The sequence below is a fragment of the Lucilia sericata genome, unplaced genomic scaffold (assembly GCF_015586225.1).
Source record: "Lucilia sericata isolate MDLA Ls3-8-SP2 unplaced genomic scaffold, ASM1558622v1 Contig002332F_arrow, whole genome shotgun sequence".
NCBI lineage: Eukaryota > Metazoa > Arthropoda > Insecta > Diptera > Calliphoridae > Lucilia > Lucilia sericata.
In genome coordinates, this window is record NW_023996146.1 from 1 (window position 1) to 16521 (window position 16521).

General features: G+C 28.5%; 1 protein-coding gene across 1 annotated transcript in view; it reads left to right on the forward strand.

Annotated features, from left to right (window-relative positions):
- Positions 1-5586: 5586 nt before the first annotated feature.
- LOC119613815 (synaptotagmin 1-like) overlaps positions 5587-16521 on the forward strand; it is a 29515-nt gene continuing 18580 nt past the window's right edge. Inside the window, 6 exon segments of the mRNA XM_037969871.1 lie at positions 5587-5823; positions 5888-6118; positions 6121-6146; positions 6204-6299; positions 7777-7971; positions 8068-8244. Of these exon segments, the coding sequence (XP_037825799.1) occupies positions 5604-5823; positions 5888-6118; positions 6121-6146; positions 6204-6299; positions 7777-7971; positions 8068-8244 (945 nt within the window). The 5' untranslated portion in view covers positions 5587-5603.

Here is a 16521-nt window from a genome sequence, read left to right on the forward strand (position 1 = left end):
AGTCTATAGTCTGGACTATAGAACTGTCTATAGTCTGGACTATAGAACAGTCTTTCGCCTGGACTCTAGAACAGTTTCGCCTGGACTATAAACAGTCTATTACAAATAGATAAAAGATGGACTGTAGAACTGTCTATTAATAATAGTTAAAAGATGGACTGTAGAACTGTCTATAGTCCAGACTATAGACTATTCTATAAAGAATGGACTATAGAACAGTCCATAGTATATATTATAGAACAGTCTATAGTTTGGACTATGGAACAGTATACATTCTGGATAGAACATTCTTTAGTCTGTTAAGTTCGAGTTGTAGAACCTACTGATCTATTTAAAGAATATAAGCATTTGGGAACTTTATTACAGTAAAAATACAATTCGCTACTTCGAAGAAAAAAATCTTAACATAATTCCTAATTCTAAATACTTAATTTTACTTAAAATCCTAAAGTTTTCATTAAAAAAAATTACTTATTCATGAAACACTTTGACTTACATACATATATTCTCAATAAATATATTTTTATATTTAAGTGCTTCAAACAGTATGGCAATAAATGTGATTTAATGTTATAAAAAGAAAAAAATTATTAAAAAAGTTAAAAGCTTAATGAATGAATCATGGCTGCAGGATATCAACAGTTTTGTTTGTATAAAATACACTCTAAAAATCTTGTAGGCGTTTGAGAAACAGATGTTTTAGTTAAGCACCAAAAGATGAAATAATAAAAAAAAAGCTTTAAGAAATATTGCTGAAAAATGTTAGTTAGTTTACTAAACAAAATTGAGGTTATGTAAAGATAAGGTGAAAAAGATTAATCTTTTCCTAGTTTTTTTTTTCCTTAAGGTTAATATATATTTTTTAACAAACACACTTTTGAACAAACTCATGAGTCTGCTGTAGATTATTTTTAAACATTTATAAAACCTTAAATTTTACAGAGAAATTTGATCATGTTATGTGTATACGTAAGGGAATACATACGTATACGTTGTGTTTTGTATATCAAATAATTATACTCATACGTATAGTAGATACTTCGTCTTTGGTGCAAATGTTTTGGAAACAAGACAATTTATTAAACTTTCATGTAGCAAGATTGTATTGATTTTATTTTTTTAAATTACTGTTGTAATTATATTAGTCAGCACTTTGGAAACAAAGATGAGTTTAATGGAAGTATTATATTTTAAGAACAAATTTTTAAGTAATAGGTATAAAAACTCTTAGAGTTAATGAAAGTTTACTATTTGTTGGAATAGGAACTGTTTAGTTTTTATGCTTTTAACAGGAAAAAAAGTCTAGTAAGGACAAATAGTTGTAATCTATAGACAGATTATAATCTGAAGTCCACATTATTGTCATTAACGAGACTATTGTGTTTAGTTCAGACTGTTTCCTATAGTCCAGACTATAGTGTATAGTTCAGACTATAGTTACATTGCAGACTATAGATATAGTGCTGACTATAGTTAATAGCGCAGACTATAATATAGTCTAAACTATAGTCTATAGTGCAGCCTATAGTATATAGTGCAGTCCAGACCATAGTGCAGAATATACTCTGTAGTTCAAACTGAAGGCTTTAAACTATAGTTCAGACTATAGCATATAGTCTAAAATATAGTCTAAAATGCAGACTATAGTCTATAATGAAGACTATAGTGCAAACTTAAGACTATACCCAATAGTCAAGACTATAGATATAGTCCATACTATAGCTTATAGTCCAGACTATAGTCTACGGTCCAAACTATAGTCTATAGTCCAGACTAGACTAATACAGAGTATAGACTATATTCCAGACTATATTCTACAGTCAAGACTATAGTCTATAGTCCAGACAATAGTCTATATTCCAGACTATAATCTATACTCCAGACTATAGTCACAGTCCAGGCTATAGGGCAGACCTTAGTCCATATTCCAGACTATTATCTATAGTCCAGACTATAGTGCAGACATCAGACTGTACCCAAAGTACAGACAATAGTCTACAGTCCAGGCTATAGGGCAGAACTTAGTCTCTATTCCAGACTATAATCTATAGTATCAGTGCAGACATCAGACTATAGTGACACACAACCTTAATTTTTTATACTCAATCATTGCTAACAAAATACTAATACTGAACAAAATTACAAATATCCATAACCCAGAAAAACTTTTTCTCATTGTGAACGAATTTGTAACAAAATCCAATGTGATTGATGAAACTCCTTTGATGTGACAAGTGTATTTATACAATGAAACTAAAAAATTACACTAATCATTTGTAATAAAAGTATTTATTAAAAATTAACAACAAAAGACTTATCAAACTGTATATCTTATCATTAACAACTAATTAAGAAGATAAAATAAACAGCAAATTACTAGAGCGTATTAGTAATATATTTCTATTATTACATAAATCATACGCTCAGTAGTAAAAATATTTTGTAAACAAATTTATTATTGTTATTTAATATTTAATAATAATGAATACACAAACTACAAAAATAAACCGAAAATAAATATTATATAGTTGTTGTAATACAAGGACAATAGATTTTTTTATGTGTGTGTGTGTTTCAAAATATAAAAAATATAACTCATACTTATGTATAGTGTGTAACTTAATAAGTACAAAAATGAGAGATTACAAAAATTATTGTTTTACATAAGTACATAAGTGTTGTAATACACAGCACGTACTGGAAAAATCGTTCATAAATTTCCTTGTATTATCAGAATTTTACAAAATTCCACTTCATTTCACAAATAAACTTCTTTTTTTAGCAAAAATAAAGTAGTGGATGTTAGTCAAGGAAAAAATATAAAATCTAATGCCAAAATTTTGAGAAAATTTCCAGAAAACTTTATTGTTTTATATAATAAATAGTTTTATTTTTGTATAAATGATGTCCTTGTTTTTTGGCAAAAGTGTTAAAGTAAACAGGAAGCGTAATCGATTTAAAAAGGAAAAGCTAAAATACAGAAAAAGCAACTGTAATGAAATTTTTTGAATACAAATCTAAATTACAGAAATAATTTCAGTTTAATTATAACGAATATTCTTTTATATAAAATTTATTTTAGCAAAATGTAAATGAAGAATAGCAGGAAAACTTTATTTTTATTTTAAAAACAGCCTTCAAACACCCACACACATATAAATTTTTGAATTTGCAAATAAATTTCCACCTTCAAGTGTTTGTTTAAAACCAACACAGTGTAATAGAGAAGATGAGGGGGAGTGAAGACAAAAGATACAGAATGTGTAACAGTAAATTCTAAACATCTGCTAAACATAATAAAACTAACAATTAAAATAATGCACTAGTATGTAAAACTATAAATAAAATAAATTATACCTACACACACATATGCAACCACAAATACGCACTAACTATTTATATACACACGTATGTGTGTATACACTCAAAACAACGTTCATGACTTGCCACAAACCATCAAACAAAATAAATTTACATTTAAACTAGTTCTTTGATTTTTATTTAAGAAAAAAATAATAATTTATTAAGAAACCAGATTCTGCCTAGGAAATGTTCTTTAAAGAAAAACAGCAAAATATTATTTATAAATCTGTTTCTGAAAGGTCTTAGAAGACATATAGAAATTTATTTATATATTTTTAAATGTACATACATAACAATTATTATAAAAATATGACAATCAAATCATGTTAAACAATCAATAAAATAATTGATTTATAAAGCACTACTCTCTTCTCTTATTTTATTCGTATAATGTTAGTGACAAGTATTTTGCCCAAATGATTTTATAATGTGCAAAACAAAAACATTAAATTAATGAAAATTTTCCATTAAAATAAATTAAAGTTTATAGCTGCTGTATATAAAGTTTAAGGATTGAAGGAATTAGGAAAATATATCTAATAAATTAAATCAATTGTGTTATTTGGGTTTGAATCCGATACAAAAAAAGCACTAAATATAATTAAGAAATAAAGAAATAATGGATCAAATTGGCAACAATAACTTATCCTTGACATTTTAAATATGTAGCCTGCAGACAAGAACATCGTCAATAGACGAGGGTATCACTTATAGTCCAGACTATTGTCTATGGATCAGGGTATCGCCAATAGTCCAGATTATAGTCCATAGTCCAGACTATAGTCTATAGTCCAGACTACAGTCTATAGTCAAGACAAAAGTCTTAATCCAGACTAAGTCTAATCCAGACTATAGTCTATAGTCCAGACTATAGTCTATAGTCCAGACTATAGTCTATAGTCCAGACTATAGTCTATAGTCCAGACTATAGTCTATAGTCCAGACTATAGTCTATAGTCCAGACTATAGTCTATAGTCCAGACTATAGTCTATAGTCCAGACTATAGTCTATAGTCCAGACTATAGTCTATAGTCCAGACTATAGTCTATAGTCCAGACTAGTCTATAGTCCGACTATAGTCTATAGTCCAGACTATAGTCTATAGTCCGGACTATAGTATAGTCAGACTATAGTCTATAGTCCAGACTATAGTCTATAGTCCAGACTATAGTCTATAGTCGAGACTATAGTCTATAGTCAGACTATAGTCTAGTCAGACTATAGTCTATAGTCAGACTATAGTCTATAGTCCAGACTATAGTCTATAGTCAACTATAGTTTATAGTCCAGACTATAGTCTATAGTCCAGACTATAGTTATAGTCCAGACTATAGTCTATAGTCCAGACTATAGTCTATAGTCCAGACATAGTTATAGTCCAGTCTATAGTCCAGACTATAGTCTATAGTCCAGACTATAGTCTATAGTCCAGACTATAGTCTATAGTCCAGACTATAGTCTATAGTCCAGACTATAGTCTATAGTCCAGACTATAGTCTATAGTCCAGACTATAGTCTATAGTCCAGACTACAGTCTATAGTCCAGACTATAGTCTATAGTCCAGACTATAGTCTATAGTCCAGACTATAGTCTATAGTCCAGTCTATAGTCTAAAGTCCATGCTGTAGTCAAGACTATAGTCTTTAGTCCAGATTATAGTCTATAGTCCAGACTATAGTCTATAGTCCACTCTATAGTCTACAGTCCAGACTATAGTTTATAGTCCAGATATATATATAGTCCAGACTATAGTCTATAGTCCAGACTATAGTCTATAGTCCACAGTCTATAATCAGTCTATAGTCAGTCTATAGTCCAGACTATAGTCTATAGTCCATTCTAGTCTATAGTCCAGTCTATAGTCCAGTCTATAGTCCAGACTATAGTCCAAACCATAATCTATAGATCAGAACAGTTTTGCGGTAATTGTTATACAAGTCCAGAATTCTGGTGACTTCCTATAGGTGTTTATATGGAAAGTAAATTTTCGTAATAATTAGATGTTTCGTTTATTTCAAAGCAACGAGGAATATCGGGATATCGGGAAGAATATACATATATCCAAAAAATTAAAATTTATACACCGTTTCTGGAGATAATTAACAATTTGTTGAATCTTTAAGCCATAAATGCTGATACATATATATTTACTCCAAATTCTTTCAATAATATAAAAACTTTAAAATCTTATGAAATTACTAATAATTTATTTTCAATTTCTAGTAGTAAGCGATCATCATGCCACCAAATGAAGTGACAGTCGATGAGCCAAAACCAGCGCCTGAAGTGGAATCAGCGACTGCAGAACTAGAAACAGCAGATCAAAAAGCCGAAGAAGCAACACAGCATTCAATATTTCGAGAAAATGCACATCAACCAGTTGGAGAAAATCAAAAAATTATACCCAACATAGTAGAAACGACACAAACCCCACTAGGCACAACAGAAGGAGAACCAGGTTGAAACCAAAAACACACAAACTTAAATACTAAATCCAAATTTTTCTTTTTTGATATACACAGAAGAGACTACTACTAAGACCTCAGTGTTACAAAAAGTCGAAAATGCTGGTGAACGTGTTACCATTGCAATTGCTGATAAAACTGGTCTACCCACATGGGGTGTGGTGGCCATTATTATATTGGTATTCCTGGTTGTCTTCGGCATTATATTCTTCTGTGTACGAAGATTCTTAAAGAAGCGACGAACTAAAGATGGTAAGGGTAAGAAGGGTGTTGATATGAAATCGGTACAATTTTAGGATCAGCGTACAAAGAAAAAGTAAGTATCAAATGCGCTATTAAATCTTAATAGTTATTGGGTTCTGGTATGTCATAGGTTCAGCCTGATATGGAGGAACTCACCGAAAATGCTGAAGAAGGCGGCGAAGAGGATAAAGAAAGTGAACAAAAATTAGGCAGACTGAATTTTAAGGTAAATTTCATAGTTAAAAAATATTTAACAAACAGACTCTTCATACAATCTCTTGCTATATAACTTACTATATGATAATTATTATATGATAATGATGATGATGATGTTGTATAAATACTATGTGTTGAATATTTATAACAAAAAGACACTTGATTACAAGAACAATAATTTCTACAAACATACTTACAGTTAAATATGTTCACATGTACAGAAGCATAATAACAATGTATGTGTAAAAAAGGGTAATAAGAAATGTATTACACAAGGTTTTTCTTTCCTGTTTGGTTTTTTCTAATTTTTTTTCTTAAGAAAATATCAATAATTCCATGGCACACTTTTAAAATATATTCATACTTGTTTTATAGTCAGTCAGTCAGTCAGTCGTACATACAACATAATCTCATGTACCAACCAGCCACCACCACATTAATTCAATTGGTTTTCAATGTTAAACAAATTTTACATAATTATCATAATATGACTTGAATATAAATTTATGTGTTTTATACTAATACTAAATGAATTAATTATGGGTATTAATGCTCCTTCGTTACTGGTTTATACAGAACTTTAAAAGAATGATTTAAAGAAATTGTTAGAATGTAAATTCTTCCCATGAAAATTTTTGAAATTTTATATCACATTCGAGTCATTAACGATCTTATAATACGATGAAAATGATCATATATATACGTGCTCATATTCACATCATAAATGATCATTTTGTCGCAAGAATCTGGTTCCCTACACTGCGACTCTCCAAAGAAACTTTTATGAATAGTTCTTCTGATCGGTTTCGACATATTTTTCCATCGTAATAAAACAGTTTGTGATTGATATTTGAATAGAACTTCTTTAAAACATTAGCGTCGATCATTAATCAATCAGGTTCAGTTCATCAAAAGAACTCGAAGAAGACTCAGTTCGGTTATTAGTTATCCCATAATGTTGACGGTATTAATACTTAATAGCTAAAGAAGTTTTCTTATTAAAAGAAGCAGCTATTATTACTTTGTAATGCTATAGGTAATCAGACAGTATTGACTTGCTAATATAACGATTTATTGAGTGAAAAATGTATTCCTTTAGTACACAAATCCTCAATTAGAAAACTTAATAGAAGAAAATTTCAAAACTTAAAAGTTTCAATCACAAAAACTTCCGACCATTAATATTCCATTCACAAATTCTTTGATCCATCACACATAAACCATATAGACAAATACAACTCAAACATAATATTCACACATTTAAAACATATTAAACATTAAAAACATAAAATTAACTTTTAAAGTTTATAAACTAATTTGAAATTTTCCATTTTATTCCTTTCTAAAATGCTATACCTTGGAAATTTTCTACTAATCGATACAAATTACGGATCACAATTAAATTTGAATGATCTTCCTTTATACATATTATTTTTGGTTTCCTTTATTTGTTTCTTTCTATTTTTCTCTTGTCATTTCGAAAATAGCTTGAATATGATTTCAATTCGAACAGTTTAGCCGTAACTGTTATACAAGCTGAAGAATTGCCAGCTTTAGATATGGGTGGTACCTCAGATCCTTATGTTAAAGTTTATCTGTTGCCAGATAAGAAAAAGAAATTCGAAACAAAAGTACATCGTAAGACACTAAGTCCAGTTTTTAATGAAACATTTACATTTAAGGTGGGTGATTAGCACACTTACACACACAAAGTGGTTAATTTAGTTTGCTAAAAAAAAGAAATACTAATCTTAAATATTTATTTTTTATTATAAAAGAGTTTACCCTACGCTGATGCCATGAATAAGACTTTAGTATTTGCCATCTTTGATTTCGATCGTTTCTCAAAGCACGATCAAATTGGTGAAGTTAAGGTACCACTGTGCACAATCGATTTGGCGCAAACAATTGAGGAGTGGCGTGATTTGGTCAGCGTCGAAGGTGAAGGTGGTCAGGTAAGAAGAATTTTTATTTATTTTTATAAATTTTACGTCTTAGAATAAAACAGAAACTTAAACATATATTATCACAATACTTATACCAGAATTTAGTCAAATTTAAAAAAAGTGTGTATTCAGTTTTTTTGCGGTAACACCATAAAACGTTTCTTCATGAAAAAAAAAGATTTTATGAATGTGTGAATGTTTTGTGTGCGTATTTTAAATAATAAATTTAAAAAGAAAATTAGGGTGGCATTAAATTTGCTTGTCTGTAAAACATGTTGCAAGTGAGTTCTTTATGGTCTAAAACTAACCACGCTCGAAGAAGCGTGACTCTCTTTTCCATATAGATTATTTCTTAGCTTTAGATTGAACATTTAAAAGATCACTCAAAAGAAATAATCACTATATAATCTCTTCATAGTCTGAAATAGTCTTTGTCATCTGAAAAAGTTAATAGTGATCCAGTTTCATTATGAAGGACATTATGTTATAGAATTGATAAAATTTTCATTTACACCTCACGACTTTTATTTTAGACTGAATAGTCTGTTTTATCTGAAAATTAATTTCCCAAGAGTTCAATTGGTATGATCATACACTGAAGCCAAGTTTGAAGAATTTAAGATCATCTTCTTTTTCTTTGAGGTCTACACTATAGACTGAACTGTAGACTGGACTACAGACAGAACTATAGACTGGACTATAGACTGGACAATAGACTAGACTATAGACTAGACTATAGACTAGACTATAGACTAGACTATAGACTAGACTATAGACTAGACTATAGATTAGACTGTAGACTAGACTATAGACTAGACTATAGACTAGACTATAGACTAGACTATAGACTAGACTATAGACTAGACTATAGACTAGACTATAGACTAGACATAGACGACAATAGACTAGACTATAGACTAGACAATAGACTAGACTATAGACTAGACTATAGACTAGACTATAGACTAGACTATAGACTAAACTATAGACTAGACTATAGACTAGACTATAGACTAGACTATAGACTAGACTATAGACTAGACTATAGACTAGACTATAGACTAGACTATAGACTAGACTATAGACTAGACTATAGACTAGACTATAGACTAGACTATAGACTAGACTATAGACTAGACTATAGACTAGACTATAGACTAGACTATAGACTAGACTATAGACTAGACTATAGACTAGACTATAGACTAGACTATAGACTAGACTATAGACTAGACTATAGACTAGACTATAGACTAGACTATAGACTAGACTATAGACTAGACTATAGACTAGACTATAGACTAGACTATAGACTAGACTATAGACTAGGCTATAGACTAGACTATAGACTAGACTATAGACTAGACTATAGACTAGACTATAGACTAGACTATAGACTAGACTATAGACTAGACTATAGACTAGACTAAAGACTAAACTATAGACTAGACTATAGACTAGACTATAGACTAGACTATAGACTAGACTATAGACTAGACTAGACTAGACTATAGACTAGACTATAGACTAGACTATAGACTAGACCTATAGACTAGACTATAGACTATAGACTATAGACTAGACTAGACTATAGACTAGACTAGACTATAGACTAGACTATAGACTAGACTATAGACTAGACTATAGACTAGACTATAGACTAGACTATAGACTAGACTATAGACTAGACTATAGACTAGACTATAGACTAGACTATAGACTAGACTATAGACTAGACTATAGACTAGACTATAGACTAGACTATAGACTAGACTATAGACTAGACTATAGACTAGATATAGACTAGACTATAGACTAGACTATAGACTAGACTATAGACTAGACTATAGACTAGACTATAGACTATACTATAGACTAGACTATAGACTAGACTATAGACTAGACTATAGACTAGACTATAGACTAGACTATAGACTAGACTATAGACTAGACTAAGACTAGACTATAGACTAGACTATAGACTAGACTATAGACTAGACTATAGACTAGACTATAGACTAGACTATAGACTAGACTATAGACTAGACTATAGACTAGACTATAGACTAGACTATAGACTAGACTATAGACTAGACTATAGACTAGACTATAGACTAGACTATAGACTAGACTATAGACTAGACTATAGACTAGACTATAGACTAGACTATAGACTAGACTATAGACTAGACTATAGACTAGACTATAGACTAGACTATAGACTAGACTATAGACTAGACTATAGACTAGACTATAGACTAGACTATAGACTAGACTATAGACTAGACTATAGACTAGACTATAGACTAGACTATAGACTAGACTATAGACTAGACTATAGACTAGACTATAGACTAGACTATAGACTAGACTAGACTATAGACGACTATAGACTAGACTATAGACTAGACTATAGACTAGACTATAGACTAGACTATAGACTAGACTAGACTATAGACTAGACTATAGACTAGACTATAGACTAGACTATAGACTAGACTATAGACTAGACTATAGACTAGACTATAGACTAGACTATAGACTAGACTATAGACTAGACTATAGACTAGACTATAGACTAGACTATAGACTAGACTATAGACTAGACTATAGACTAGACTATAGACTAGACTATAGACTAGACTATAGACTAACTATAGACTAGACTATAGACTAGACTATAGACTAGACTATAGACTAGACTATAGACTAGACTATAGACTAGACTATAGACTAGACTATAGACTAGACTATAGACTAAACTATAGACTATAATATAGACTATACTATAGACTAGAACATAGAGCGTGGAGACTAATAGACTATGACTAATAGACTAGAGCTATAGACTAGACTATAGACTACTATAGACTAACATAGACCTAGACTATAGACTAGAGACTAGAGACTAGACTATAGTACTAGACTATACTAAAACTATCGACTAGACTATAGACTATACTATAGACTAGACTATAGACTAGACTATATACTAGACTATAGACTAGACTATAACTAAGACTATAGACTTAGACTATAGACAGACTATAGCTAGCTAGACCTAAACTTAGACTATAGACTATAACTAGACATAGACAACTATAGACTAAGACTATAGACTAGAACTATAGACTAGACTAGACTAGACTACTAGACTATAGACCTAGAACTATAGACTAGAACTATAGACTAGACTATAGACTAGACTATAGACTAGACTATAGACTAGACTATAGACTAGACTATAGACTAGACTATAGACTAGACTATAGACTAGACTATAGACTAGACTATAGACTAGACTATAGACTAGACTATAGACTAGACTATAGACTAGACTATAGACTAGACTATAGACTAGACTATAGACTAGACTATAGACTAGACTATAGACTAGACTATAGACTAGACTATAGACTAGACTATAGACTAGACTGTAGGATGTTTTCAAGAGCCAAATTTAGATACTGGATAATATCTGTAGAGATCTGAAATTAGATTGTTACAGTTTATAAAAATTCTTCCCACATTAGTTTTAGACCAAAAACAACTCAACTCCAAACAGAATGTCATCCTTACCAAACTACCATTTAAATTAAACATAAAAACAAAGTGTTTAATAATAAGCTAAAACTACTCAAAATTATTAATAAATTAAAAAAATAAATAAACAACCACAACAAAAACAAATAAATTAATAATAAATAAATCAAACCTTTTGACACACCCAGTTCAAAATGTAACATTCATACCAAAAATAAACATATTTACTAAAAAATTATGTTATATTTGGTGAATTAAAAAGAAAAAAACAAACAATTAAAACAACAAATAACTTAAGAATTATAGTCATTCAGAAAACTAAAAAATTAAACAAGGAATTTCAAAAACAACAGCAACAACAACAATAACAAAAGAAATTTTTTATTAAAAAAAAACACGAAAATTTAATTTCAGTTACTTTTGTTATAAAAATTTAGTTTTAATAAAATTAATTTTGGTTTTTATTTTTTTTAATTATTTTTTCTTTTAAACTTTGTTATTTATTACTTAGACAGACAAAATAATACAAACAAATAATTCTATTTTTAAACTAATTTTCTTTTCTAATTCTTAATTTCCTTTCCCCCCCAAAAAAAAACTCCTTTGATTTTTCAACCTTTTTAGAAGGTAATTACAATTAACAATATTAAACAAAAAATGTTGTACAAAATCAAACTCTTTTAAACTTTGCTCTCCATATATTCAATATATTAATTTTCATTTTTTTGTTTTAATTTATTTTTGTCTCAAAATAATGAACATTTAAATATTTTAACACACTTTTGCATTTGAATCCAAACAATATCCAAAAAAAAATTATATATAAATTATACTAATTTTTTTCTTATAATCTCCAAATAACAACAAAATAAATCAAATTTTATAATCTTTCTCTAAACCACTTTTAACATTAATTATCAATTGTTTTTATTTAATTTAAAACATTTAGTTTTTTTTTTAATAAATTGTAATGTTTATTAGTTTTTTTTCTCCTCTCTCGCATTAAATACTCGCAGCATCACTAATATTGTAGTTGAAAGTTTGTGTTTTAATTTGTTTTATAAAAGCATTTACTTTTTTAATAATACTTGAATATATTCAAAATTATAACTAAAAATGAATGATGAATTTTTATTAAATAAATTTACACATTTGTGTACTTGCATTTAGTTCTGTTATGCCTAATGTTTTAAAGAGACTTTTGATAAAACGAGCGATAGGTAGAGTTGTAACTGGAAATAATTTAAATTTATTGTTTAAAAAGCCTATCGATCTCTTAAAGAATTGTCTCTAATGGTATGGTGTTTTTTTAAGCAAATATTAACGAAATAAATGTGACAATTTAAACAACATTTTTAAAAATTGTTACTAATTCTTTATTTTCAAGTCACGCTGATTTCGTGTAATATTTTTACCATACCTCTGGTTATGTTTCATGTTATGCAGTTTGTTAGTTTAAAAGTATTAAAAAATTTTCGTTTAAATTTTTATAAATTTACTTACAAAAAAACAACAAATATTTTTGCTACAATATTAGTTTGTACGAGATCAATATTTACATGTAATTAAAATGTCAGTAGAATATAAACGATCAGTAATGAGGAAGTAGTGTTTGTAAACATTCGATCTATGCCCATACATGAGAACTGTATTCCATTATTTATCCAATATTTAAGATCCTGTCGTTATCAAAAACTAAAATCATGCATAAAAAAGTAAAAGCTCTATGATCAGACAATGATGTTTTCCAAGAGACAAATTTGAAAAATTTAAGATCATCACAACCATATTTAAAGATAGATCCTTGAAAGTGTGTTTACAGAATTGATCGTTAATTAAGATCAGACAATGAAGTTTACAAAAGCCAAGCTTGATAGTGAAGATCGTGCATGTTGAAAAATTGATACTGAATAGTCTCTATAGATATCTTGTCGTTATCAAAAATTAAAATAAAGCATCCATGAGTAAAAGCGATGATCGGATAATGACGTTTTCTAAAAGTCAAGTTTGAATAATTTAAGATCATCTTCATCACAACCACGTTTAAAGATAGATCCTTGAGAGTGTGTGTATAGAAAAGATCGTTATTAGTTGACAGTATTCGTCGAATGTAAAACACAATTCAAATGTTCTAGATCTACATAAGATCAATTTAGTATCTACATAAGATCAAACAATTAAGTTCTCTAAAAACAAGTTTACAGAGTTTAAGATTTAAGATCATCTCTTGATAGTGAATGTAGACAATTGATCGTTATAAGAAAAGAAAATGAAGCATGCAATAGTAAAAGCTGCACGATCAGACAAATAAATTTCCAGCAGCCATTTTGGAAACATTTAAGATAATAACCATCAACCATGATAGACCCATGCGATTGTCTCCATAGAATTAGCATTCACGAAATATAAAACTCAATTCATATGTTCTAGATCTACATAAGATTAGATATAGAGTCTACACAATCTCAGACAATGATGTTTAAACGAGTCGAGTTTACAGAGTTTAAGATCGTCTCTATCACATGCATGTTTAAAAATAGATATTGGATAGTCTTTATAGAGATCTTGTCGTTAACAAACATTAAAATGAAGCATCCAAGAGTAAAAACTATGATCAGATAATGACGTTTTCTAAAAGTCAAGTTTGAATATTTTAAGATCATCTCCATCACGTTTAAACATAGATCCTTGAGAGCGTGTGTATAGAAAATATCGTTATCAGTATTCGTCGAATGTAAAACACAATTCAAATGTTCTAGATCTACATTAAATTAAATGGAGTTTCTATATAAGACCAGACAATGATGCATTCTTAAACTTCCTCGTCTTCATTTAATGAAAGTTTGAGATTTCCTTCAAAGTCTCCAGTTTTCAATAACATTGAAGATCATATCGGATCGTGTACGATCTATACTTTGAACTGGTCCGTTCTCGTTGCCCAGTTATTATTATCCATAAACAGACTCTGGCGACCAAAATTATATTAACCAATGATTGTTGGATCGATGACGCCAGTTTACAATAACATTAAAGATCATATCGAATCAAATATATTCGAATATATTTTATACTGATCCCTGCTTTAATAGTAAAATGCCAATCGCGCTGTCAGATCATTATATGCTGAATAAATAGACTTTAGCGATCAAACAAGTTTAACAATAGAATGTCATTCGTGCTGTCAGATCATTTAATATGCTGCATAAAAAGACTGTGGCGATCAAATAGCTTTAACAGTAGAATATCATTCGAGCTGTCAGATCATTTAAAATGCTGCATAAAACGTCCTAAGATGATATAAATTATGTTTACAAAAGATTAATCGCGATTGTACGAATATATGTTTAAACAATCAAACGATCACTTTTCCTTCAAAAATTCTGCTGACATTTTACTTGAATTGAAAAATGATTAACAAAATCACAAAATTGGCTGTTTTTTTTTAATTTGTTAATTTGATTTTTTTTAACGTTTTTATTAATATTTTAATATATAATTTGTTTTTTTTTTAATTTTCTTTACAACTTTTTGCACTTTTTTAATCAAAAATAATCAAATAATATTATACTATACTGAAAAATTTCAAAACATTTAACCAATTAAAATAAAGTAGTTAAAACTTGTTATTGCACCACAATTTTTAAAAAAATTTCCTCCATTTTAAACAAAATTATTTTTCTCTAAAAAACAACAACAAAAATATACCTTTGTATCATAATAGTATTAAAAACAAACAGCACTCAATAAATACTCCAAAAAAAAACACACATTCACAAACACACATGCATACAAAATCGGTCTTTAAAAAATCCCAAAAAAACATACATTTACAATAATTAAAACATTGTATCCATACAATTACACTATTTCACTACTTTTTTCTCTCTCACTCGAACACACTCTCAAACACAAACTCTCCACTTATAAAAAATACAAACAATTAATTTAAAACTAAAAAGCTTTCAAGCCTGAGAATGTTGAAAATCAAAAAAAAAAAACTAATAAACTTAAAAAATAAATTATTAAATAATAACAAAATTTAATTTTTTTCAAAATTTTAGTTAGAATGAATTGGAATAATTTTAAAAAAATTTTCTAAAATCAAAATACGACAACATGCATGCCAAGCTTTAAGTTTTTTTTTCAAACATTTTTTAAAAAACTGTTTTGCAACAAAAAAAAATTCAAAATTCTTAGATGAGAGAACTCAGAAATTCATAATTTTTTTATAAGAATCAACTTTAAAAATTAAATAACATTTTTTTATTTTATTTTTCTTATAATTATACAAACATATTAAAATAAAAACAATCAATAACAACAAAAATTATATATCCATACATAAAGTATCAATTTTTAATCTTTTTTATATCTTCATATATTTTTTTTCTAATTTCGTAATGTATCGCTATAAATATAAAATCCAAAATCAACTTTAAAATATTCGAATTATAAAAAAAAACCAAACAAATCATATCAAACATAACAAATCTGATTATAAAAATAAAAAATAAAATACTCTCGATTCGAAACTCATCCCTCTAAAAATGTACAATAATTCGTAAATCTACTATGCTACGTGTTTTGGGGACAATGAACATTTTTACAATTGCACGTAAGTATTTTCTTAAAATCAATTTCAGAATTTCATATTATACTTAATTACTTATTACTTAATTACTATATAATTTGTGTTTAATTTTATGTTGTTTTTTTAATGCAATTAATTAAACTACTAAATAC